Below are 26,392 nucleotides of genomic sequence, written 5' to 3'. Positions count from 1 at the left end.
TATTGTACAGTTTATAGCCATATGTTCTTTTGTTGTTTAGCCTTTATTAACAGCCAGCAGTCTAGGTATTGTTAGGCAGAGGCAGGCATTGTCCCACTTATCTATTATGATCATATTATATAGCAGTATTGAGCTAAATACTACTCATCTATATCCTTTCTAAAATGCCACCACTATTGGGTTCATTAGAAAAGGATTTTCAATAGCAGATAAGGAGTTCACGGACTGTTTATTAAAACTCAGTCTAAGAATAGCTTGTGGAATTTACAAAGCCAGTGCTATCAAGTAATTGCACATGTGCCTAATACCACAAAGAGTCAATAAAGTCAATTAAATTTTTATGCAAACATTCATATCTAGTCATAAATAATATTTTAGGTAGTTTTATTTCTGATTGGTTTTTAGGTTTATTTGAGTGTTCACCTACCTGGTATTTTGCTCTAGCAATCATTGTCAAATTTGAACTACTTAACAATTTATTTTGAATAGCTTGTAAAGCATTAATTGGCACAGGGGTTCTTGAGGTATTCTTCAAGATGCTATTTGTGGCTTAAAGCCTTTGAAATATATTTGATTTGATCTTTGGATGTTTTATAGCATAACATGCTTTCTATTTATTAAAATCCCATCAAACTAACAATAAGAAAAGGACAAAGTTAAAACACTTTCTCTTATAATAGAACTCGTTCACTTTCATGATGTAGCATAGATTGAAGAATATAATTTCTTTTGACAAATTTTCTAGCTTCTTAGTACAATTTTGAATTCCACGTTATAGCCCAGTCTTTTTCACTTTTCTGTCTTCACCTCTCTCCTTTCACACAATGGCACATGAATGCATTTGTGAAAGTAGCAAAATTCTCTTGGTTATGTCGTAGATAAATATAGCAAGATTTTTTTCTGTGGGATTGAAAGGATATTTTTCCTTAGTTAAATGGCTTTGTATCAAACATGGTAAAGTGATTCTCTTCCTGGAGATTTACATTTTTTTTTAATGCTGTGCTGACATACAGTACGTTATAAGGGATATAAAAATTAGCCATTGAAGATGAAGAGCTTTTATTGGTTGGCGTGCCTCTGATGTAAACACTTCAAGTAAGGTCTCTGCAAACATTAAATTTAATATGGCACTGCAGCAGAAAATATTGTTTGAAAGATCTGATTAGAACCACAAACAAAAAAGGCAAATAAAAATATACGTTTCCAACATCAAATAAAAGCTGCAACTCTATTGCCTTTAAATTTAAAATAACCACAAATCATTAGATTATTTAAACCATCCAAAGCTTGCACTTCAAAGAGCCACACTACAGCTTTATGTTATGGGAATGTTCCTGTGTTTCCTGTGACATACGCCAATCCGTGTATCTGCCTGAGCAGCCAACCTCATCACCTTATATGCCTTTTATTTCCTTGACTCACAGGAGCTTCAGTTTCAACGACTCACCCGAGAACTGGAAGTGGAAAGGCAGATTGTTGCCAGTCAACTAGAAAGATGTAGGCTTGGAGCAGAATCACCGAGCATCGCCAGCACCAGGTAGAGGGCCAAGGGCTCTATCTTTGTGTACTCTCAAGTGACATGTCTTACTAAGTTGCCCTGCATGCAGTAGATGATTCTATTAGCGTTGTCCCGGTTAACTTGCCTTCCTAAATTTGACACAAAAGTTGTCAATACATTTTAATTTTGAGAATCCTCTTGTAATATTGATTACCTTTCAGCCCCATGCTTAAAGTGCTATGTATAGCATTGGTAAGCTTCTGTAGCAAAAGAAACTGTGCTTCCTTCAGAAATTTGATTTCTCCTCTATAACTACAGTTGATGGATGTTACTTGGTTAATTGCTAGCTATTTGGTAAGCTAATTGACTGATATTTTGAAAACCTGGTATGGGTTTTTTTAAACTGAGAAATATTTCTAAAAATTAAGATTTAGACAACTTTTTAAAATGCCTTTAAATTGAGTTTTTCTAGAACTAGTTACATATTCCTAGAAAGCCTACTATGAAATACTTCATTACTTGTGTTTTTGAGCTTGGTATGTTTATACTTAGGTGGGTATGCCTATAATAACTTGTCTCTCAGTTATTTTTAGTCAGATAATGGTTCTACTTCTCAGCATCTCCTGTTAGTCATAGACAATTCTTTTTTTGCTGAATAGAATGTGGTCTATAGTTTCACTTTTCCAGTGATTGTTGGTATGAATTTTAGACATAAGGCTGATAAATTATATTCACATGAATTTTTCATCTCAGAGTGTACAAGTAAAGTCAATAAAAACCTTTAGAAATAAATATAAAATTGTGATCTTTTTTTAAAATTCAGGTATGTTTTTATAGTAAAAAAAATCATAAGCAAGGTGTAAAATTTCAAATTATAAATTTCTAATTCTACCTTTATAATATCCAGCTAAATAATTTATCAAGGAAGTAAAAATTGTCAAAACAATTTTTTCAAACTATTGTGAAAACAATAGTTTTCACTCTATTCAATATTTTTTAAAAGTTATGTATATATTGAGCACCCAAAAGGGAAATTCACAAACTCAATAATATTCCCCCAAAATATAGACCAATTTTGTTTAGAAAAATAGAATTTTATATTTATGGAAAAATTAAATAACATTTGAAGAATGCAGTATGGCTCAGTAAACAGAGTTTCTCTTGCCATACCAATTAAAAAAAAAAAAAAACTTAAGGAAATGGCAAAAGAGAAGGGAACTCTCTAAATACTAAAAATAGAAAGGGAACCGAAAACCAGAACCAGAAGTATTTGAGCCACCTTTGCAGGAAGCCTGAGAACACTGCTTATACCTCAAAATGAGTCCTCGAATTGGTTTTAACATCCATACAGGGCCCAAGGAGTAAGGTTTAAGGTGTGTTCAGGATGGCCCCTTTGAATTTAAGATTGCTGCATTTAGCCAGGACCTTTAAAGGACCACACTCTTGGCAAACCCAAACTCATACAATATGTGGATTTGGGGTCCAGTTATAACTGTTCCCATCTGAGAAACTAACACCACTAAAGTTGAGCTCACAATCAGATGTTATAAAACACAAATCAATAAAACCCTAGGCTGACATCAGCACTATGACAGAATTGGACTTTCCAATATATCTTCTCTGACAGAAGCATTCATTTGAATAACTATCCACACATGAAAATAACTGCATAAAAGCTAAGGAATCCAGGTGAGGGATTACAGCCCTTGAGTATGCACAGAAGTAAGAAAAGATGAAGAGGGTAGGAAGGACAATTTTGTACTGTGCTTTGTTCATTACATACTTTTGGACTAATTCTAATCTTGTAAAAGATTGTATTAAAATACTTCTCTTCAAAAAAAAAAAATATATATATATATAATATATCTTGGCAAAGAGTAAGAATCCATAGAAGAGAGAGTGTGATTTCAAACTCCAAAACCTAGACACTGGTATAGAAATTCTGAAAGATGTGCAGAATAAGATATATACAAAGAATGTTCAATGTAGCTTTATTTCCTAAAGTAAAAATATCACAAAGAACATTATTGTCCATCAGGATGAAAATGGGAAACAAACTGTGGATAAGTAAACTCTACAACAATTAAAATGAAATAACTGGATTTGCACGTAACACCATGGGGATGTTTTTAAAACAAACTTCTGATTGAAAATTGCAAGTTGCAGAAGAGGAGAAATAGGAGAATATCATCTGAACATTTTTAAAACAGTTTTATAATTATTCAACAATACTTGGAATCATTTATAAGTGAATTCATGTGGAATAAAACCACTAAAAACATTTTGGATTGACACCAATTTAAGAGAGTAGTGATGTCTGAGGGGGAAGATATCAGGAATTAGGCTTTGGCTCAATCTGTAAAGTTTTATTTAACAGAGCCATCTGGAGCAAAAATGAAAAAAAAAAAAAAGATGTTAACATCTGTTAAATGGGGGGGGTGAGGGGTGTAGATGCCTGGCTATTAGATTATCTCCTGTGCTTTTCTTTAAGCTTTAAAATAAGTTAATGGTTATATAGTTCAATTAACTCATTCCATAGATTGCTAAAAATTTATAAAATACATGTTGTGGGCAATAGTTACTGTCATTGGTATTGTGTGCTTTGTATCTGGTTCCTAGTGCCTATTGTCATATCTGGGATGTTGCTGAGACTTACTTAGTCAGTGAATTTTGGACAAATTAATGGATCCTGTAGAAATGAAAGCAGGGTTACAAGACAGGTTGTTCTGAAGCATGAAGAAGCTCAGTCATGTTTAGGATATGTGCTGAAAGGACCTAGTAGCTTATGAGGTTGGAAAGGTAAAGCTGTACTATTTGATTATGGAGATCTTCATCGGGTCTTTAAAGGATATCTACAGAAAGTTGCTAGTAGTGATTGTCGATTTATTTGAAAGAAGTTTTTCTTTCTTGACTGTGCTGTGTGCAAAACATAATGAAGAGAGGCCAGACAGCCAAATAGGAACCTATTATGGAATCTTAAGAGTTATGAGTAGTTTTTCTCTTTTAGAGAACTCTAGTTGTAAAGGTAATTGACCCACATGGGTTACCCTACTCCCATGTCATGTGATTCCCATGTGTTCTGATATCCCAGCTAAATGCCAACACTTCCTAATAGCCTTGCCCCAAGTTCCCCTAGGAAAATCATCTCTTTCATCTGAATGCCTGTGTCTCTATGCCATAGCTCATCTATGAGATGGTGAGAGCCACCCCACCCCCACAATCCTGGCACAGTGCCTAGAGCTCAGTGGGCATTCAGCCAAAAGATTAGTGGATGGATGGTGAGCTGAAATGAAGTCCAGAGGTTTTGAGCTCATCAGAGGATGCTTTTCCTTTAGGTTGTCCCCTTGGTGTCTTTAAATTTCTACCTACCCTTCTCATATCTGCCCTTTTCATACCTTTCAGGGTGCTTTCCAGAGGACCTTAAGAAGACTACTGACATAGTTATTCTGCTCTGTGATCACCAGGTCTATACGCTGGCAAGGAGCCCATAAGAAAATAGTAGGGAGCAAAGGCGTTTTACTGTGTCACTTGAGACACACCCCTTTGGGTCTTCCAGCTCCACTAACTGTTCTCTTGGAACCAGAACCAAGAATGTAAATAGAAATTATCTCTCACACTCAGACCCTCTTTCCATCAGCCATTTCTGTTTTGCCCAAAATACAAATGAAATTGCTGCTTAGTTCCATGAAGCTTACTATTGGACATTATCCATTTTTTTTATTTTTTTTATTGTTTCAATCAGTTATACATGATAGTAGAATGCACTTTGATACATCCTATATAATGGAGTATAATTTCTCATTCTTCTGGTTATACATGATAGAGGATCCCATTGGTGGGCTAAGGCATTTGTTCTGAACACACTAAATATACTGTGGTTATATATGTATTCCACCTCACTTGTATATTGGGAATACCTTTTAAAATGTAAAAAATAAAAATAAAATGCAGAAATTAAGGGAAAAAGAAGATAAAATTTAAAAAAAAATAAGATGCATCAAGGTTAAAATAGTACCAAAAGAATGTATATTGTAACATGCCATGCATTTATTTACGTAGGTAGTCGTTTTTTTCCTGAGTGTCCTAGTAGCCATGCTAAAGAGAGAAAGTGCTAATGAACTCTACATTTTAACTGTCTCTGAGTTGTTCAGGAGGTTCTCTCATTCCTGGGACCAAGACTTGAATTGTTTTCCCAGTGTGTCCCCATTAAGAAATCACTATTTGATGAAGTAAGTAGTGTCCTAGGTGGTCTCTTTCCAATAAATTACAAAAATAGGCCTAGAGGGCTTTTTCTCATTACTAAATAGAATATAAAGGTATGGAATACCACCTTAGCTTAAAGTAATTCTCCAGTAGGCCAATCTGAAATCTATCTTAGCTCAGGATGATGCTCAGCATATGTAGATGAATGGATCAATTTCAGGTCTGCTAAGCAGGCAGACTACCATGATAGCTCCTATCTGCAGAGCCCTTGAGAGTCCTGGATTGTATTGTGCACTGAGATGTGAGGTGTCCTATATTGCAGGTCACTGTGCAGGTATATGGTATATGCACTATAGCAACACAAATAACTTCAGCTTAGGCTCCTTAAAGGGAAATGTGCCCTTTAAACTTTATGTTTCCCATGGACTAGGCAGCAGTCTTCAAATCCAATGTTTGATGCACTTGGGATTTTTTCTTTTTCACCATGTAATATCATCATTTGGATATTGTTCTCACACTAATTGGGTTTAGATTTAAGTGGGTGGAATAACAGTAAAAGGACCCAGGAATACAATGAAAGACCACCTGGACCCTGTGCCCCTCTTCTCACCCTGGAACTTCCTTTGCCCTTCTCTGGTCCCAAGGTCAAAGAAGGGCATGGGGTAGCCAAGACCATATTCTTAATCTGTACTTTGGAATTAAATAATTTTTAATTCCAATTTTTAAAGTGCAAGAAAGTAGAGATTCTACCACCCAGAGATAACTACTATATTTTTAAGTTAGCTATACTAAAGTTAGAATAAAATTCACCCCTTTATAGCATAGTTTTATGATTTTTTTTTGACTAACACTTTTGGTGTACAGTTATAACTACCACTACTAGCATAGAGAACATTTTTATGAACCGACAAAACTGAGACAACCACTTTAACAATTTACTACATGCCTTTCTCTTTAAATTTTTCTTTAAGGTAAATCCCCTTGTAACTTTTTATCTTGTTGCTGAAGTTCCTCTTTGACATCCCAAGCCTAGTACTTAAACAAGGAATTCCCAAGGCAGTAAATAGCCTTGGGCCTAATTGGATGCTAATTTGGCAGCATTTGGAGATTACTACAGCCTTCCAAGGGTAAGAGCAATATAGGTAGAAAACTTGACCAGGAGAACATTACAAGATGAATTCAGCCTTCAAGTATATGAAGTACAGCCTGTGTTCATATTTCCTGCAAGCAGAGAAAATATCCTAGCTGTTCATCTTGTTGGGGTAACAAAGATGTGAAAGGACAGGAAAATATATTTAAAATTCAAAATTCAGAACATGAAAATATCATCTTAGAATTCCTGAAGCTATCTCCAAAATTTAAAAACTATGCTTAGTGAGAGACATGGAATCCTACCATTGTCCAGAATTTCATCTTAGCTTCTGTTCATTTTTAAGTTACTTCTAGATAACTTAGATGATGAAAGAGAGTATATTTCTTTGAAGGCCATAAATTTGATCCAAATATTTTCTCATGCAAATCAGAGCTTGTTCATGTATATTAAGATGAAGCACTGAATTTTTGTTACAATTAAAGTTTTTAAAAAGGATATTTAAAAAGTGAATCCTTTAATTATTATATATCATAGTAATGGCAACTTTTGGAAATAAAGCAGTTTTAATTTTTTGTTTTGGCTATTTGTACATGATTATAAATTCAATTATCTTATTTGGAAGCAGATGGTCTCTTTACATTGTTCTTTGATGTTTGCTTGGTATTTGAAAGCTACTGTGGACACAGAGAAATCCTGTCTATATCAATTGAATGAGGGAAGAAATGGGGAGCAATGTTGAAATTACCTCATCCTCTCCCTAAGATTATCTCTTTCTTTTCAGTTAGCTTGAAGCTCTGCTAAAATGGAATTCTTTATGGTTTTAGAAAAGGTCATACAATCTTGACAAATAGTCTTATTATCAGCACTTAAGAACTTTTTTTTCCCCCAATAAAAAGATTCAATTCCCCACAGCCATTTCAGGTTTCTTTTTTATTTTTTATGTCGGTTTTTTTTTTTTTGTCTTGTTTTTTTTTTACACTTTATCAGGTCATCTGCTGGTGCCCATCAGGCTTCCACTGATAATTCTAAAAATGTTTTAGTACTGACAGTGGTAAAAAGTTTTTTTCATGGTTCAAATCTTTTCTTCAGTGAATATTTTTAAGTCACTGTGAAATAAATTTCAAATAATGCATTCTTTAAAATGAGTCTTTGAAAAGATTGAATGTTTTTATCCCTTAACAGTTTTTACTTATTTAATTTACCACTTCAGGAAAATGTCTGATAAAGTTCTGTCCCTTTGACTTCTAGTGCTCCACTAGCCAAAACCTGATGGGTTTTTTTTTATTATTATTAAATAAGTTTTATCGATTTATTTCACATTCATTAAAATTCATACTTCTGAAGTAGACAGTTCAGTGTTTTTTAATATATTTATGTGGAGTTGTAAAAAATTACCACTATCTAATTTTAGAACATTTTTATCACTCCAAAAAGAAACTGTCTTACACGGTAGCTTTTCTTCCCTTTCAGGGCCTCAGAACCAGTGACTTACTTTCTATGTGGATATGCCTGTTCTGAACATTTCATATACATGGTATTTGACAATATGTGGTTTTTTGGGTCACTTCTTGTACTTAGCAGAATATTTTCAAGGTTCATGCATGTTGCAGCTTGCCTTTTTATTTCAAAATAATATTTCATTGTGTGGATGCAACATTTTGTTTATCATTCATCTTTAATTATTGTAAAGACTTTGCTGTTTCTTAGGCTTTGATCTGATCTGGTTTGGTTTGGCTTGGTTTGGCTTGGTTTAGTTTCCCACCACTCTGGGGTGCTGGGATTGAACGCCAACCAGCCCATGCCAACTGTCATCCTACTTTTTCTGTTGTTGGTTGTTTTTTTTTAGACAGAGTCTTGCTGAGTTGCCTTGGCTGGCATGGAACTGGAGATCCTCCTGCCTCAGCCTTCAGGGTCATGGGAATCACAGGCATGCATCATCTGTCGTAGATTTTAAAAGTGCTCCAAGCATTCCTAGACTGGGGTGTATGGAGAACATAAGGGAGATTCCCTTCAGCCTGCCTACCCATCATCCTTCTGTCTCACATGGGTTTGCCTTCTTTCCTTTCTCCTTAGCTTTCTTTTTTACTAAGTCCTTGTTTATTGTTAAACTATTTGTCAGTATCGATTTATTTTTATTTTTAAGTGCATGGTAAGTATTTGGGAGTCCTATGATGTTCATTGCAATAAATTTCCTTTTGTAGTGTGAAATTTGGTCACTACTGATTTTCTTCTTCTTTTTTTTTTTAATAGAGAGGGAGAGAGAATTTTTTAATACTTATTTTTTTTAGTTTTCGGTGGACACAACATTTTTATTTTATTTTTATGTGGCACTGAGGATCAAACCTAGCGCCTCGCACATGCCAGGTGAACGCGCTACTGCTTGAGCCACATCCCCAGCCCCATTACTAACTTTTTTAATGGTCAAACAAAAGATCCCTGAATCTCCAATTCAGACTAAATGCAAAATAAACTAATACTTCAGTAAAATTATCAGAAACACTCTTTGAGTTCTCCACAGTGAATATTTATTAAGTGGTTTTTCTTCTGAACAAATTAAGTAGCATGGTGCAACTCCTATCGTAAACACAGTAAAGAGTTTTACATCTGAAATACAGAAAACTGGACCATGGATGACATGCAGCTTTGCATAACTTATTTATCTGGATCGTTTGCTTAGCACAGTTTTTCCAGAAGCCTGTATTAGTATTAGTAATAGTATTAGTACTAGTATTAGTATTAGTATTATTGGTAATGGGAATTAACCCAAGGATGCTCTACCACTGAGCTGTTTCCCTAGTCCTTTTTATTTTTCATTTTGAAATAGGATTTTGCTACCTTGCTGAGGCTGGACTCAAACTTATGATCCTCCTTTCTTACTCTTGTGAGTCACTAACAGGCATGCACCACCACATCTGGTTTTCAGAAGGCATGGTCACCAGCCAGTTTCATCTAGGAAATATATTTCCATGTGGAAATTATTCCTACACATTTGATTAAACTTGAATAATCAAGACTTAGGGTAGGACGTGTGAGCCCAGAATAATTCAGACAGTACTCCTTTAGACTAACATTTTCAAACTAAGAATGTGATCATGTAGAAGTTGGATGAATGTTAAACCAAATAATTTTTATGAATAATAGAATCTTTTGGAGACTAGAACATTATAATAAAGCATTTTAATCATAGTGAATAAATATTCCAGAATGAATTAGCTATCTCTTAGAGCATTTTAAAATGTTAAATAGGTGATTTGATTGGGAAGAAAAACAAAAACAAAAAAAGGTCAACTTTATAGTTAGCATCAAAGTTTCAGTTTATTATAAAACTGTTATAGTGTGTTTGGTTGAATATGGAGGCAAACCATTTGTATTAACTATTCTAATTAATGAAGAGGAAAATACTTATTAAAATTTAGAGGCCCATGCATCTAAAATATATATGGCATGCCATTATTTAATTATATTTTAAAGAACCATTTTAATTAGAATAATATTATTCCATTTTCTCCTATTTTTCATAGTTCACATCCTATAATTACTATTCTTAAATTATTTAACAGTAATAAATGATTGAATTAAAACAAGAATTATATTACTACCCTCCACTCTAAATCATTAGATTTTTTAAAATATGTATATATTATCATTAGAACTTTTCTAAAGTAGGCCATTCAAGATATTTCAAGATATTTTTTGATAAAATTTACCTTTATTGCTTTATAAAATTACTAATTATTTTTAACATATCAAAACAGCAACGATACCAGGCACAATGGTACACGCCTATAATCCAGCAGCTCCGGAGGCTAAGATAGGAGGATCGCAAGTTCAAAGCCAGCCTCAGCAAAATCTAAGTGTTAAGCCACTCAGGGAGACCCTGTCTCTAAATAAAATACAAAATAGGGCTCAGTGGTTGAATGCCCCTGAGTGAACGGCAAGGATGCTTTTAAATCCTGTATTTTTTTAAAGTAGTCACAGCCTAGAATTAAAGCTATAAAAATTCATTATTTGGCTTCTTTTTTGCAAAACAAATATTGTATGTAAAATTCAGATCTTCTTTGCACCAGTCTTCTTTTTCAGGGTGTACTGTTAAATATATGTATTGTTGATAAATATGCATATATTTATATGTATATGTATTTCATACATCCGTGACTAATATTTTGTGTTGCTTTGTAAGCATACAAGTGGAATAGTCTATGAATCATTGTGCACCTTGAGTTTTTTATATTTCTATCCATTATTGATACATATGTAGATCTAGTTTATTTTTAAACTGCTATAACACCTGTGTCATCCACTATTAAACTATTTAGCTATTCCAAATTAAAATTTTACAGTATTATGAGAGATAATGATAATAAATATTACTTTTTTTTAGAGAGAGAGAGAAAGAGAGAGAATTTTTTAATATTTATTTTTTAGTTTTCGGCAGACAAAACAACATCTTTGTTTGTATGTGGTGCTGAGGATCAAACCTGGGCCGCATGCATGCCAGGCGAGCGCACTACCGCCTGAGCCACATCCCCAGCCCCATAAACATTACTTACATGTAATGATTAAACCACAGTGATTGACACACATCTGTCATCTCAGACATTGTGTTGGGAATATCCAAAGTACTTTCTACTAGCCATTTTGAAATATTCAACTAATTGTTATCAATCATAGTTATCCTAGTGTGCTATAGAACATTAGAAATTATTCCTCCTATCCATCTGTACCCTTGTTCCCATTAACCATTCTCTCTCCTTCCCTGCCTTCCCCTACCTATCCCAAGCTCTGGAAAACCACTCTCTCCTACTTTGAGATAAACTTTTTAGCTCCCACATTTAAGTGAGAACATGAGGTATTTGTCTTACTTTGCCTGACTCATTATATTTAACATATTATTTTCCAGTTCCATCCTTTTTAACAGTGATCTTCTTGCGTATGTCTCTTGGTTCACACGTATATGATGCAGGAAAATGCATTTTTAGAAATGGAGTGTTTATGTAATAATGAATGTACGTTTTTAATTTGTCTAGATCTTGCTCAATTTCTTTTTGAAGTAGCTCAACAATGCACCCTCTTGAACATTGTATAAATTTCAAAGTCACTCTCCTTCTTCTTCCCTCCCTCCATTATTATTCCTCCCCATCCTCATCCTCCCTCTCCATTCTTTGTCTCTCTTACTCAAAATTTAATACTGAGAAGGGTCTTGATTTTTTCAAATCTAATGTTATCTCATTCTACTTTGCATTTTTTTATTAGTTAGTGGAGCTGTGCATCTTTTTGTATGCAATGACCCATTTGAGTTTTCTCTTCTATTTATATTCTTTGCTCATTTTTCTAATGAATAATTTGGCTTATTCTTTTTAGTTCTATCATTAGTCTTAGGGTATTTTTTTTTCCTTTTTTTCCCATTAACTAAATTAATTTTGGAATGTATTTTTTAAAATGGTAGAGGTTCTAGTACAATATAGCACAAAGTATCCATATTGATCAATTTTTAGAATATGAATGTTTTAGTGTTATGATAGGTTTATAGAAGAAAAAACCTTCTATATATGCTATATAGTCATGGATCCCAAATTATCCAAACATGCAACTTAATGATACTAACATTATTTTCTGTTTCCACATTTCTTTTAATGACTCTGCATTTATTTTTTTCTGCAAATATTTATGTCTTTCCAAATACACTCAACAAATATTTATGCCTTTTCTTTTTTCTAGAAATATAAAGATGCAAAAGGTTAGTAATTTCCATTCTAGTAGGAGGAGACTTGTCTACAAGATGACATGGTGCCTTTGTAGCAGCATAAAATACATTCCTATTTGATACAGAGTTCTGTATTGACCAAATTGCATTGGCTATCCTGGCCTTGTCCCAGGAGGCGTCATATTGGTGTCTTTGATTATCATATTTGTAGGTAAAAAACAGCTTCTTTATAATTTTATAGTAGGAAAAAGAAAAACAGCTACTGAGCATTTATTACATAATTGACATAAAAGTCCCTAACTTCCAGCCACACCTCGACCACCACTATTTTGTCTCCTGTCTGAAACAGTGACAACTGTTTTTATTCTTGGTTAATCCCAAACATGGTACAAGAAGTCATGTACATATTAATTCAAAAATCCTGGAAAACATCCTTAAAAAATATATCATTACTAATGCACTTTCTTCAGTTAATTATTACAGAGAAAAGTTTGCCATTCCTTCATTTAATCACTTGAATCTTCATAATGAAATAAAAGAAGGTTTGAATTAAACTCATTCTCATTACCATTTGGCAGGTTAAGAGCAAAAAGAGTGATGTGTATGACGGGATGTTTCATTAACCCTTCAGAGAACTACTGAATATAGCTCTAAACCAATGATATATGAAAAAGAAAATTGAAAATGTGATTATCTGCCTAAAGTGAGGGCCATCCATTAGTGCATTTTCAGCAGTTAATCAACTAGCTGTAAAAACGAACATGGCATGTCTGCCTAGGGAGAAGGAAAAAACCTGATAAGTTTGCCAGACTTGGTGGTGTCTGAATTGTTATTAGAGCTTTCCTCCCTGAGGCTTCACGATCTATTTAATAACAAATCAATCTAATCTGTTTTTGCATAGATTTTTTTTCACTCTGCTATTATGTTACTCCACAATTAAATGGGGGAGAAAAACACTCTATAACTGAAGAAGAGAAAACCCTCTAGACAGATTTTTAAAGATTAAAAAAAATCTTACATTAAAAACTTCACATACTAACCAACATCAACTAGTTTTGATACACTGTGGTCTGCATTAAAGGACTGCTTATAATTTAAGGATGGGGTGTGGGATGTATATGTATGTTTATTTATTCTAGCATCTTTTTAATTGGAGAAGAACAAATAATAGCCAATTATTTTAGAATTCTGTGATGTATAGTCTTTGCTGCAATCTAAGTTGATTATAGGTTGACCTTCCCCAGCTTTAGTTAGATTATCAATAATGATGCTATTTGAGCCACAGAGAAATTTGAAGTAAAATTACCAACCATAATACGATTACTGGTGCTTAAGAAGTACAAAATATGCATGTATGTCTATTTTCTGAGCAGCATTAGCAATAGCATTTTGTTGTATGTGTTTTAAGTGTTACATATCAAGATGTAATGTTTCAGCAAAAACTTAATTTAAATAATAAGTGAAACAATGTTATGTTTCTTACAAGTGTAATTGCAAAGGCAAAAAGTATATTATTGAATAAAGTAGCACATTAAAAATAAGATAAACAGAAAAACAATTGACATGTATATTAATATCTTATTCTACAAATTTGCTTAATCTGATTTTAGGAACTTTTTGATTATTCTTCTTGATTTTCTACATAAACAATTATGCCATCTTAAAAAAAAACAAAATAATAAGTCTAGAAGTCAAAATGTTGTATGATTGAAACCAATGATGAAATAAAGAATCTAAACCAATGATCATGGCTGTTAAAATGACCAGCTAAGATAGGTGGTATAAAGTTTGCAATGAATGTATCAGCTTGATTCACCATCTATCTTATGTTGACATCACAAAAATGGAGACAGTCAGAGATTAATGATCTTCAAATTTGATGCTATGGAAAGTACATACTGTTACCTATGATGTATTCTTGCCAAAAAAATTGCTAAAGCAACTAATATCACCTATGATGTATCCTTGCCAATAAATTGCTCAAGCATCTAGATATTAATATTAGTTTATGGGAAATACAGGAAACAGAGGAACATGTCAAATGACAGTATGTGGATGAATGAATTAGATTCACGCTTCCAGGAATTCTACAATACAAATGAAATAATTTTAAATAGGAAGAGAATCATGGGGGAAGTTTAAAATACATTAAGAGATTTTTAGAGACCAGCAACCATTTACAACAGGTGGACCTTGTTTGGTCCTGGTTCAAGCAAACCAACTGTTTTTAAAAGTTGAAACAGGAAATTTGAATATTGACTAGGTGTTTATTGGTATTTAGAATTTTTTGTTAGTTTTTTAGTGTGCAATGCTATTATGATTATGTTCTTTTTAAAGTATCTATATTTAGAGATGCATTTAAAGTGTTTATTACTGAAGTAATAAGGTGGGTTTGCTTTAAACTAATCTAGTAATGTAGAGAAAATCATGATGATGGTGAAGATGGATAAGTTTCATCACATGGTCACTTTTGTTGAAGCTGGGTAATAAATACATAAAGTTCATTATACTGCTTCTATTGTATGTGTTTTAAATGTTACATAACTGATTTAGTTTTAAAAATTAAAGACAACTTTTTTCATTTTTCATAAAAGTATTATTATTTCTTAAAATTACAGGATTTTAATTTAAAATCTGATATTCTTTTCAAAAGATTAAATAAAGAAGACCATTCATTACCCCTGATTTTTAAATTGTATAGGTCATGAATTTACACAGTATGTTCCAAATCCTCCACAATACCTTTTCCATCAATACCACTGGTTCATTGTGACAGTGAATGAGGAAGTGGGGAAAAAAGGAGAAGAAAGATTAAGCGACTCAACAGTCTTCTCTGTCATGTTATGAATTCTTACTCCTCTGGATTCATATTTCTAACAAGAGGGATACAGGACTCTAAACTTAGAAATTTAAGAGAGTCCTGACCAGCCAATCACCTTGTCAGTTTGCCATGGAGGGTACCTGTTCATTCACTGAACAGTGTTTATGAACCTACCCCCCACACACTATATTTCAGTACTGTTTTTAGGTACCTGTTTTATAAGACTTTTCCTTGATCTTTCATTATAATCATTCTATCTGTTCTTTCTAATAAGCATTTTTCAGTTTCATTCCCCAATTTGGTAGTTTAAAATTCTACACATTTGGTGGGGGTTTGCAGGGGTGCAGTAAAGGAGAGAAGGAAACTAGGGTGGGTAAGGGTATGTGGGACAAATTAGGAATCTATGAGAGTTTTTCAGAAGGGATCTAAAACACTCCCCTAGCTTTCAAATGTCTTTCTTGCACAGAAATGCAGCATGTGTTTTCCCAAATATTGACTGTATCCTTATGGATCTGTTCCTTTTTGTGGACAGTTATTGATGATCCTAGATCTGTATGCTATTCCTCTTGTGAATTCACTCCTGCTTTAGCACTAAAACAGCTTCTTATGGTACTTACCTGTGAATAAAGAGCCGAAAATGCTATTATAATAAAAATAGTTTTTTTTAATTTCCAGAAAGAAAAGCAGAAATGTATGTTTTCTTTTTGTTTTCATAATTGGAATGATTTTTTTTCATAGAAATTAACTTCATTCTTCATAAAAGTTAAAAATAAATCCTTATTCAAGGTAAGCAGTGACAGAAAATGAATATCATTCTTTAGGTACACACTAAATTTGATAGTATCTTTATATGAGTAGCAAAGAATCACATGTGAATAAATCATATGCTTTTGCATATCAAAACTTATCCAGTAAAAATATTTAATCAAAAATTAAGGCTTAGAACATGATCTATATGTGTAAGAAAAATTCCCGCATGTGATTTTCATGATTCTATCTGCTCCGTTAAAAAGTGAGAGTGTTTCCTCTGTGCATTTTCAAACCTTAATCTGGCTAATAAACAAACGTCTCCCAAGGGCCATTTAAATTATCAAGTAAATTTAAAAAGTTAAAGTGAAAGTTTTTTTTAAACAGTCTTAAAATTCCTTTTAAAAATATTTTTTCCATAGAGTTTTCAAAGCTTTTTAAATCCTAAGTAATGTACAAAATTAAATTTTATGTATCATATTATAAACCAAACGATTTGAAATTATAAAGAATGAGGGTTGGATACTGGGGTGTGCCTTATTATTTATAGACCTATACAACTTAGTCCTGTGTTAGTGTTCTGCTCAATCTCATGGAGTAGAAAAAATAGGAACTTTTTCCTACTCCTCACTAGCTTCAGCTTTATTTAAAATTATAATATTTAAATTGTTTTATTCATTTCTGAAAAAAAAGAGTATGTTTATGTGTTCTTTTTCTTTTATATTTTTGAAAGTTTTCCCTTTAGTTTCTTTACCTTTGGAGGGTTCTGGAAGAATAGAAATGAGAAACACAGTAGCATTTTGACAGACCCTAGACACATATAATTCCCAGTTATTTTCACTCTTTCAAATGTCAAGTGAGATGTTAGAAAAATCCTTGTTTTCTGCCTTCTACTTTGGCTAGTAAGAGCACCTGTTGTGGAGTGGGCCTCAACAGAAGTCATGCTTCCTGTGTAATTTATGAGGATGCCAGAGGGGATGTTTGTCTCATTTTTGTCTAGTACTGCATCCTCTTTGATCTTTCCCCTTCCCATATGGTCTTCAGAATCTTTTATTCATAAATTCTAAGTACTGACACAAAATGCTTTTGTCAAAAAACATTTATCATCTTCTGAGATGTATTTACCACTAGTCCCCACGAAGGTTACTTGATGTATATTTCCTGTTCCCTTAATGTTTTCACTGTGCATCAAATTAGCAGTCTTCTCTTTAGAAGATAGGTCATAATGTTATTTATTTACATTTTAACTTTCCCTGGAATGCATTTTAGACAGCTGTTATAGGGGTTCAAAAATATTGTAGAGTCACATCAAGGAAAGCTGAAATGAAAAAATCATAAAAACAAAATAGGGTCAGGAATAGACCAAAAATACTCACCTCAGTGAGTGGTCATGCATCTTACTCAAGCTTGCGAGCAACCAGTGGAAACCAAGATTACACCTATGTGCCATTCTTTGCTGTCTCTGTGCTCAGGATTTCAGACTGAAATTGTAAAAATACATTCTAAGAGAATGGTCAAGTTTGTCAGGTAACATGTGTATCAGAAATATGTGTATCAGACATGACCTTTGACCTTTCTGGCAATCCAGACATTCAGATCTGTCTTCCCACAGTTGTCCAGTTTGTTCATTCTGTTGTTCACACTCTCCACTGGGTTTGCAGTGGACACAGATCAATGCAAATCAATATCTGCAGCAACTCAAGGTTTGTGTCCTCTTGCTGCTGTGTCAGCAGCTGCTGTATTCTGTATGAAGGACACCATCTTTAATTCTTGTGTTTTCTGTATTCTATAACCTCAGTATCACCCTCAGATCATATAAATAATTATGAAAAGAGACCCTTTGCCCTGTGTCATTTGTTATGTCTCTTGGTTCAAATTATAAGTATGTGCCATTGTTAGGGGCAAAGTCATAACACACACAAAAATAACTAAACTACAATTACAGGTCTCCTGTCATGTTTTCACTTTTCCTGACAGCTGAGATCTTGGAAATAGCCTTTGGAAGAAAGGGGAAGAATGGCTATCCAGATGAAAAGCTAGGGAAAATGGATAAAAAGTCCTTTGCTAGGAAGACAGACATCAACCTCTATCCAAACAGAAAATCACCCACGATCTGACTGCATGATGAAGAGAAATCCAGTCAGTAAAAAACCATGAACTTGGGGAAAGAGTTTTTATTTTTATTAGGTTGGTGAAGAGGTTCCCAAAATGTAGTTAAATACCAAGAATAGCATTCGGAGTATTATTGCCAAGAAATCCTACTGCCTAGGGTAGTGCTTCTCAGAGCCCCTTAAGGACAGTAATGTGGTAGGTGGATACATCCATTGACCTTTCAACTCCCCTCTTCTTTAACCAAGCAAAGCAGTTTACTTTCATTGCCTTTTTTTTCTACTGACCTTTGTGTTTTAGAATTTCCTAATTAGTCTAGTGGAACAATAAGGAGCTATCCACACCTGTCTTGGGAAGAATAATCATGATATATATTTTTTTAATCTTGTCTACCTATTGTAGTTGTTCTGATAGTCAGTCTACAATGTAAAGGATTTCTTAGTCAGTCCTTGTCTAACTAAAAGCAACAGATGAGCTCCTTATTTTCCAAATATAGAAAAAACAAAAATAGTTATGATACTTACCTATTGGTGGTAATATGAGTTCTTGGAACATCAGAAGAAGGTTTGTAGGTATTAGGGAGCCCTCTATTCCACCTCAGTCTGCCAGTCCCCACTTCTCACCATGCCAATTAATTATTAATATAAAATGAGCTCATGACATTCTTGTTGAGGGTTAGGGCAAGGAGAAATTGCACTGGATGATTTAATTAAGTAGAGCATTTTCCAAGGATATTCCTGTTATAATAGGAAGTGACAAAATAAAGGTAAATTGTATTAGACTATTTGCTTCAGTAGGTATATAATACAGGTATATTATTACTTGGCACCTGCATAAGCCATTCTGGAATTCCAGAAATTCTGAAAGAATTTCCAGACTATGTTCCTATGTGTTCTACCCCAAAAATAGCATTGGAAGTGTGAAGCAGCTTCGTGTGTGAAGCAACCACAAGTACTTGGAATCGGCTAGAATGCAGGTTTGTGTGGGAAAGGGTAAACTAGGAGCCAGTTGGTGGAAGACCTTCTGTGCCATCTAAGATGTTTGAATCTTTGCCACACTAAGATGTTTGCATTTTAACCTCTAAGATGTTGTGTGTTAGCAGCAAGATAATGACAGTAGATTTGAGTTTTTGAAAAATCACTGCAGCAGTATCAGGAAGAGACCCTGAAAGGAAGAGAAATTAAAGCCAGGAAGATGAGTGAGGGAAAAACAGTGAAAGAATGATCCAGCCAAAACTCCCTGAGAGGGTGAAGGCCCAGCCCACGTCAGTGCTTATAGAGATGAATTCAAAGCATGTGTGTTTTGACTAGTAGCCATGTGCCAGACACTGCCTTTGCTTCTCGTGACATATCTGTGAACATTGTAGACTTTGAAGCCCTTGCAGAGCTTACACACTGTTAGAGAAAACCAATAGTAAAATGATTCTTGTTCCTCATTTAAATGACCAGGGGTTAATAACTGAAGAGGAATCACATTGGGGGAAAGAATCTTAATGTGTCGAATAAGATGTATGTTATATATCCAGTAGGCAGTTGGAAATATGGTCTGCAGTTGAGGAGTGAGGCTTGGGCTCATTCAGAGGACCTGTTTGTGTTTCTTAGTTTGATGATAATAATAATGCCAGTGAGGATTTTAAGTTGCAAACAATAGAATTCTCTCTGCCCTGTTTAAGCAGGTATTGGGTGTCAACTCATAGAATTTCTAGTAAGGCCCAAGAGCGAGATTCTGAATCTGGATGTCCAGGAACTGTGTCTACTGCAAATTTTCAACATACCACTATGTTCTTCTCACATGGCCTCTCTGGACCCTTGCTCTCTGGCTATAGGGGAGTATGCATAGGCAAGTTTCCTGACTCATAATAGTACAAACTATCAGAATAAGGAGGATTTTCAAACACACTGTACCTCTGTAAATGGCCATTTATATCTGTGAATGAAAAAGAATTTCACAAGTATGTGGAATTTTATACTACTTACTACATTATGACAAATGCATAATGCCTTCCTTAAAACTAAACTAATATTTTAGATTAAAATAAATTGCTTTGATTTGTTAATTTGCTAATTTTTGTTGTTCATTGTCTGATCAGACAGTCCCAAACTTATGAATAGATTTCATTCTAAAGGTTGTCAATAATTATTAGAAATTATGAATATATCTTCCCATAGAAACAAAGTTATCCTGGATGATCAGTGCTTGTATTTTTAAATGTGTTCCGTATTTCAATGGAAGCTCCTAGAGCAAAAGCTGTTTGGCATCTTCAGAAGTAAAACGGAACCAGGGTGGAGTCACTTGTGGGCACAGTGCCTGAAGATACATTGTAGACATCCAGTGTAAGTTGGGGAAGTATTTCTAGGAATAGATATTTAAAGAGAAAGAAAGAAACAAAACAAACTAACAGGAAATAAGCCTACATTCCTAACTCAAAGCTGTCTCTGCTGTTTCTAACATGGATCTACCTCTAATTGTTCTTTAAAAAAAAAAAAAAAGTGGGTTGCATTCAGTGACTTGAAAGAACATTTTAAAATTCCATGTATTTATTCTTCAATCCCTGAATCCCAAAGTAGAGAACAATTTGAGAATCGTTTAAAGTAAGTAGTTCAAAAGGGAAATAGACTGTTCTGAATAACATATAATGAGCAGTTATTACACAGCGTTGTAGAATTTCATGTGAAGGTAATTGGGCAGAATTATATGCTCTTCAGAATATACCATGGAACTTTCTGCTTATATTTCATCCTCATTATTAGTTTCTTTTCCTAATGATTTGTATCTTTTACCTTAAAAAGTATAGGGAAAACTGGGCATAGTGGAGCATGCCTGTAATCCCAGTGGCTCAGGAAGCTAAGACAGAAGAAACGTGAGCTCAAAGCCAACCTTAGCAATGGCAAGGTGCTAAGCAACTCAGTGAGATCCTGTCTCTAAATAAAATACAAAATAGGGCTGAGGATGTGGCTCAGTGGTTGAGTGTCCCTGAGCTCAATTCCCAGAACCACCCCCCAAAAAAAAGTGTAGGGAAAATTAACTTTAACCAAACCTTCCCGTTTTCTTCACTTAGGATTAACTTATATTGTGGTGATCAAAAGCTTTTTCAATTTGTATTGTAACAATATATACATTAAGCTATTCATGTGTGCCAGGTAGTATACTAGAACTTAATATAGAGAGGTGAGCAAAATAGCCACAGCCCCTGCCCAATTTGAGCAATTAGCCAGAATTATATTCTTTGACTTACAGTTTCAAAGATAAAAAATCTTGTAAAGGTAGTTCATTAAATTCTGTAAGTTTCAAACTCAATAATTAACTTTCATGATAGTCCCTAGAAACTTGAAGCATATTAATGACATTTCTGGGTGGCATTTGATGTACCATGTATTTTAATGTTGACATAAAGCATAATTGTTTTGAAAGGAACACAGTTGAATAGCAGTCTTAGTGCTTAGAAAACTAATTTAGATGATAGAGTTAAGTAACAAAAACAAATTCAAGAGAATTGAAATTAAATGTAGGGAACGACTTTTGAAGCCAAAGACAGTGGTGACCTACTCTCAGGAGCAAGACAAATATGCCATTACTGATATTTGACCAAATTTTTCTTTTCTTCGCCCATCAGTTCCTTTTGAAATCAGTTAAGATTACATCTGATAAAGGAACATCAGTGGAGCTCTGGAGAAGATTAGCATTAACTGATTGACTCCATTCATTGGGAACATGTCCCCCTGCCTGCAGCTAGCTCAAGGTCCTAGAATGTGAGCTGCTGTGGCTGTGATGAAGAAAAGGCAAATCACACACAAAACTGAAGTACAGGCAGTTGTGACTTAATCTAGGGTTTTCAACTAGCAAGAGTTCCATTAACCCTTTAAATGACTTGGGGAAAATATCAAGGGGTTAATAGAAATATAGCACAGAAAGGACTTTTCCCTTCATCTAATCCAAGTCCTTTGTTTTATATGGTAGATCCTTAAGTCCAGAGGAACACATCTATTTTGTAAATTTAATAAGAACTCCAAAAATACTTAAATATATATTAGTTGTTTGTTCTGGTTTCAGGGGGGAAAAAATTAAACAAATGTTTAATTTAAAAGAAAAATATTCTCCTGTTCTTACCCTTCATATTGGTTGTTGTCTTTTTTTTAAAATTTTTACAGACCTCTTTCTAAGCGTATTGTATAACTATATATGTATAATGCAAAAAATGGAATCATACCTGTTTTGCTTTACACTAACTGGAAATCAGACCATTCTGGATTTGATCCTAGCATTTCTAGATGCCAGCATGTGTTTTATTTGTAAAATAAATACAATGATGTACCTATTCATAAGGTGATTGTGAATAATTTAAAGCCGATAACATACATATGAAGTGGAGATGATCTATTTGAAGTACTTAATCTACTTAACAAATCCTTAATAATCCAGCCTGTTGTTGCTGTGTTCTAATCCATGTCCCTCTCATGCCATAATGATTGGTTCAGGCCTGGGAGAAATAGGCACACCAAAATGCTTTTATGTTCAAAATTTTAAATACATATGCTATAAGCAAAGGAAAATACATAACTAAAGTTTTATCCTGACTTGTAAGATCTTATTTTTTTAATGTAAAGTTCTGTGATATGCTTTAATTTTATAAGGCAACATTTGCTTCAAAACTGACCCCATTAACTTTTATGTTAATTGTAGTGTCTAATGGTTTCCTTTGGAAATAAATAAAATAAATGAACTTCTTAAATAGCCATTTGGTTTCTTAAAGTATATATGTTGTATCTAAAATTTTCATGTTATCACAAAAATAGTACAGTACATCATTTCAGTACTATGACTATCACATGTAGTTGTGATTTTGTCTTATTCAAGAAAAATAATGTGCCTTAATTTCGAAGTAAAAATAGTTTGTCCCAAATTGATATGGAAGGGTGAATACTTTGTAAAAATTTATTTACTTAGAGGAGTGATTTTAAAATTTTTATTTGAGGTTTTTATACTTTTATATAATTGAATGTGAAAATTAACAGGTTTATATGCTAAACAAGTCCACCGTTAAATTTATAACAAGGAAAATAAAGATTCCATCTTTTCCTTCTTTTTCTGTAGCTCAACTGAGAAGTCATTTCCTTGGAGATCAACAGGTATGATTTTTTTGTTGTTATATAAAAGTATTTTTATGTTTTACATATACACACGAAGGTAATTATTTAGCCTGCTCTTTAATTTACTATCTGCTGTTAAAGTAAGCCAAGCAAATTAGTTGATAATAATAGTGTTGAGCTACTTTGATTTGAAATAGTAATTCTTAATATTTGTAACATAAAATTTAACATAATTGAATACATTTGTATATGTCAATTATAAAATTAAGGACTTATATAGTACCATTTTTAATATCAACCCTACATCTAAAAATTTTATTCTCAATCATAAGGAAATAGAGGATGACTTTGGAGAATAGGATATTGTATAATCTGAGAAAGATGGCAAATTGTTTATACAAATCAGGTCTTTTGTTTCATAGTATTTCTCATACTCAGAGAAAAGTTGTTTGAAATGTTCATTTTCTTTGTGTAACCCCATATAAAATATCTGGTAACTCCTAATTTGGTCTAAATATAGTCTGGCAGGTTTTAACCCTTTTATTATTTTTTTAATCTTAAATTCACTGCATACAAAATATAAATTATCTCTCTATGTCTTAAATATTTGATGTCTTATTAATTTTTATTGAATAAATGTTTATTGAGCACTCTCATCATGTGCTGGTTACTATGTCAGATAGTGATGGCTTGTGTCTTTCTCTCCTCCTTAAAGAGTAGACCTTGATATCTAAACACTTTGGCAGTTTCCAAACAATTGAATTGAGGGAAACTTAGATCACCAAATGCCTAGCATCTCAATTTATCTGCATTTTTTGTTTGTAGTACATACAAGACACTCTGCTGTTTTACAAAGAAGTTAGTCCCAATACACTGTTTATTCAAATTGTTGATACAGTAGAGACATGTGAAAAGCTACCTGAGACATACTTATAACCGTTTAGCATCACACAGAACATGAAATAATCCATGGTTAACTGCCAAATAAGTATTGTGTGGGGAACATTGGTAGAAATAGACCACTTCTGAAATAGCTCTGCAAAGACGATGGGCCTGGAGTGCCCCTGGTCTTCACAGGTGGCCACACTGTGGAGAAGGCATTGTCACAGTAGACAATAGAAATAGAAATGTCATGTGGGAACTTTTAAAATTGGTTTGGGAGATGGTTAGAGGTGCAAAGTGTGATTGGGTCAGATTGTAGAAATTTTAAATTCCAAGGACCTTGATTCAGTGATCATAAGGAGACCCTGAAACTCTTTTAAGCAAAATTCACATAATTTAAGCATTCCTTGTGAGAAGCAGAACTATGAACTGGAGGGAGGAAAAACTCGTGATTAGAAAGAACAAGTGAAAGCTTATTACAGAATTTGGTATGTGAGACCATGTGGAGGAGGTGATTCCTCAGGATATAGAGGTTGTGTAGTTTGGAGTTGCATAGATAGTAGTAACAGTCTATGCAAGTTAGTGGTACCTTTGAAACAACTGGAAGAATCAGAATCGAGAGCCAATTGTACGGGATGATCTGGATGTGTGGATTTGAGCTAATGAAAGGAGAGCAATTTAGAGCATTCTGCAAACATTTATAAATGTGATTACTAAAGAAAGCCCTTAACCAAATGAGAAGAAAATTACTTCTATTAAACTGATGGTTCCTTGTGAATTGATACTTTATTATGTGGTTCAGACATAGGTCAGAGTGCTGTAGGTAAGGGACAGCTGAATTAGAGAGCAAGGCTGACATTCAGGGTGTATGTAGGGAAAAAGCTGCCTCTTTTTCTTTGGAGGTATTGAGAGAATGGTCTGAAATCCAACAGAGCCTGACAGAGGAAGTTAGGTGAGATGCCATTTTTTCATACTTTGTCACAGTATGTAAGATCATTGCTGAGGGCAGGAACCATGTCTTCCCTTTTCAACAAAATATTCCAAGGGCTTTGTGCATAGTAGGCCTTAGGCAGTTTACCCAAGTGAATGAATACATGCATACATGAATGCATAACAAAGTCTGTTTCACCCCCGTCAGGAATATTTGTGTTATATTAGGTTCCCAACTAAATTCTAATCTCTTAGAAAGTGTCCCTTTTTTTCTTTCTGCCTCGATGCCTAGAAAACACCCAATCCTCAGCATGTATTAAAGAAATACTTGAGGTAAATAATTTAATTTAGTAGCAAAATATGTATATTGGAAGAAATATATACACACAGTTGTAAGTTTTTTTAAACTCCCCAAGAATTTTTTTTGTTTTTTAACGTTACTTACAATGCACTTAAAACTTTTACAGCCTAACATGACATTTACTATACTGTTGTAGATCTTTTTATTGATAATTTGACAGGTGATGCAAATTTAGTTTGTTTCCCTTATATCTTTTTCTATTTTTCTTTTTATTATAATAACTTTATTGAGGTATAATTCTCATGCCATACTGTTACCCATTTAAACTGAATACTTCTGTGTTTTTAATATATTTACAGAAATATGCATCAAGTATCACAATAAATTTTAGAACATTTTCATTACTCTTAAAAGAAACCACATACCAATTAGCAATCACCATCATTCTCTGCCCAAACCTGCCAGTCATAGGCAACCACAAATGTCTGTCTTTATGGCTTTGCCTATTTGAGATATTTCTGGTAAATGGAATCATACCACATGAGTGGCTCCATTCATTTAGCATGATGTTATTATAGCATGTATAGCATGTTATTCCTTTTAATGGTTAAATAATATTATGTTGGACAGGTATAATACATTTTCTTTATCCATCAATTGACAAACATCCAGTTTGTTTCTCTTTTGGACAGTTACAAATAATGCTGCCGTGAACATGTTTCTATTTCTCCTAAGTATATATCTAACAGTCAAATTGATGGTCAGAGGGCAACTCGGTGTTCCTTTTTTTAAGCAGCTACCTGATTGGTTTTCCAGAGCTATATCATTTTACATTTCCACCAGTAACATAAGAGTTGTGATTTCTCTTCACATCTTCTCCAACACTTGTTATCCTTTTCATTACAGCCGTCCTAGTGGGTGTGAAGTAGCGTCTCATTGTGGTTTTGATTTATATTTTCCTGATGGTTGGCATGCCTTTTTTCCTGCAGTTAATTTTTAGTTTCAGTTCTTCAAGCA

The 26,392-nt window shown here is 33.7% G+C and overlaps 1 protein-coding gene across 9 annotated transcripts in view; it reads left to right on the top strand.

The window, feature by feature from the left end:
- The window catches only part of Pkp4 (plakophilin 4), a 243,578-nt gene that overhangs the window by 141,816 nt on the left and 75,370 nt on the right, over window positions 1–26,392 (top strand). For 8 of the 9 annotated variants that reach the window (XM_076865747.2, XM_076865751.2, XM_076865744.2 and 5 more), the window contains 2 exons: window positions 1,425–1,537; window positions 23,267–23,301. In XM_076865747.2, coding sequence (XP_076721862.1) covers window positions 1,425–1,537; window positions 23,267–23,301 — 148 coding nt within the window. Of the gene's footprint in view, window positions 1–1,424; window positions 1,538–23,266; window positions 23,302–26,392 lie in introns of those variants that run through there. The other variant, XM_076865750.2, reaches the window with a different exon arrangement.

This window comes from Callospermophilus lateralis, chromosome 9 (genome assembly GCF_048772815.1).
Source record: "Callospermophilus lateralis isolate mCalLat2 chromosome 9, mCalLat2.hap1, whole genome shotgun sequence".
NCBI lineage: Eukaryota > Metazoa > Chordata > Mammalia > Rodentia > Sciuridae > Callospermophilus > Callospermophilus lateralis.
The sequence above is the reverse complement of the archived record's forward strand: the minus strand, read 5'-3'. Positions and strand labels throughout refer to the sequence as shown.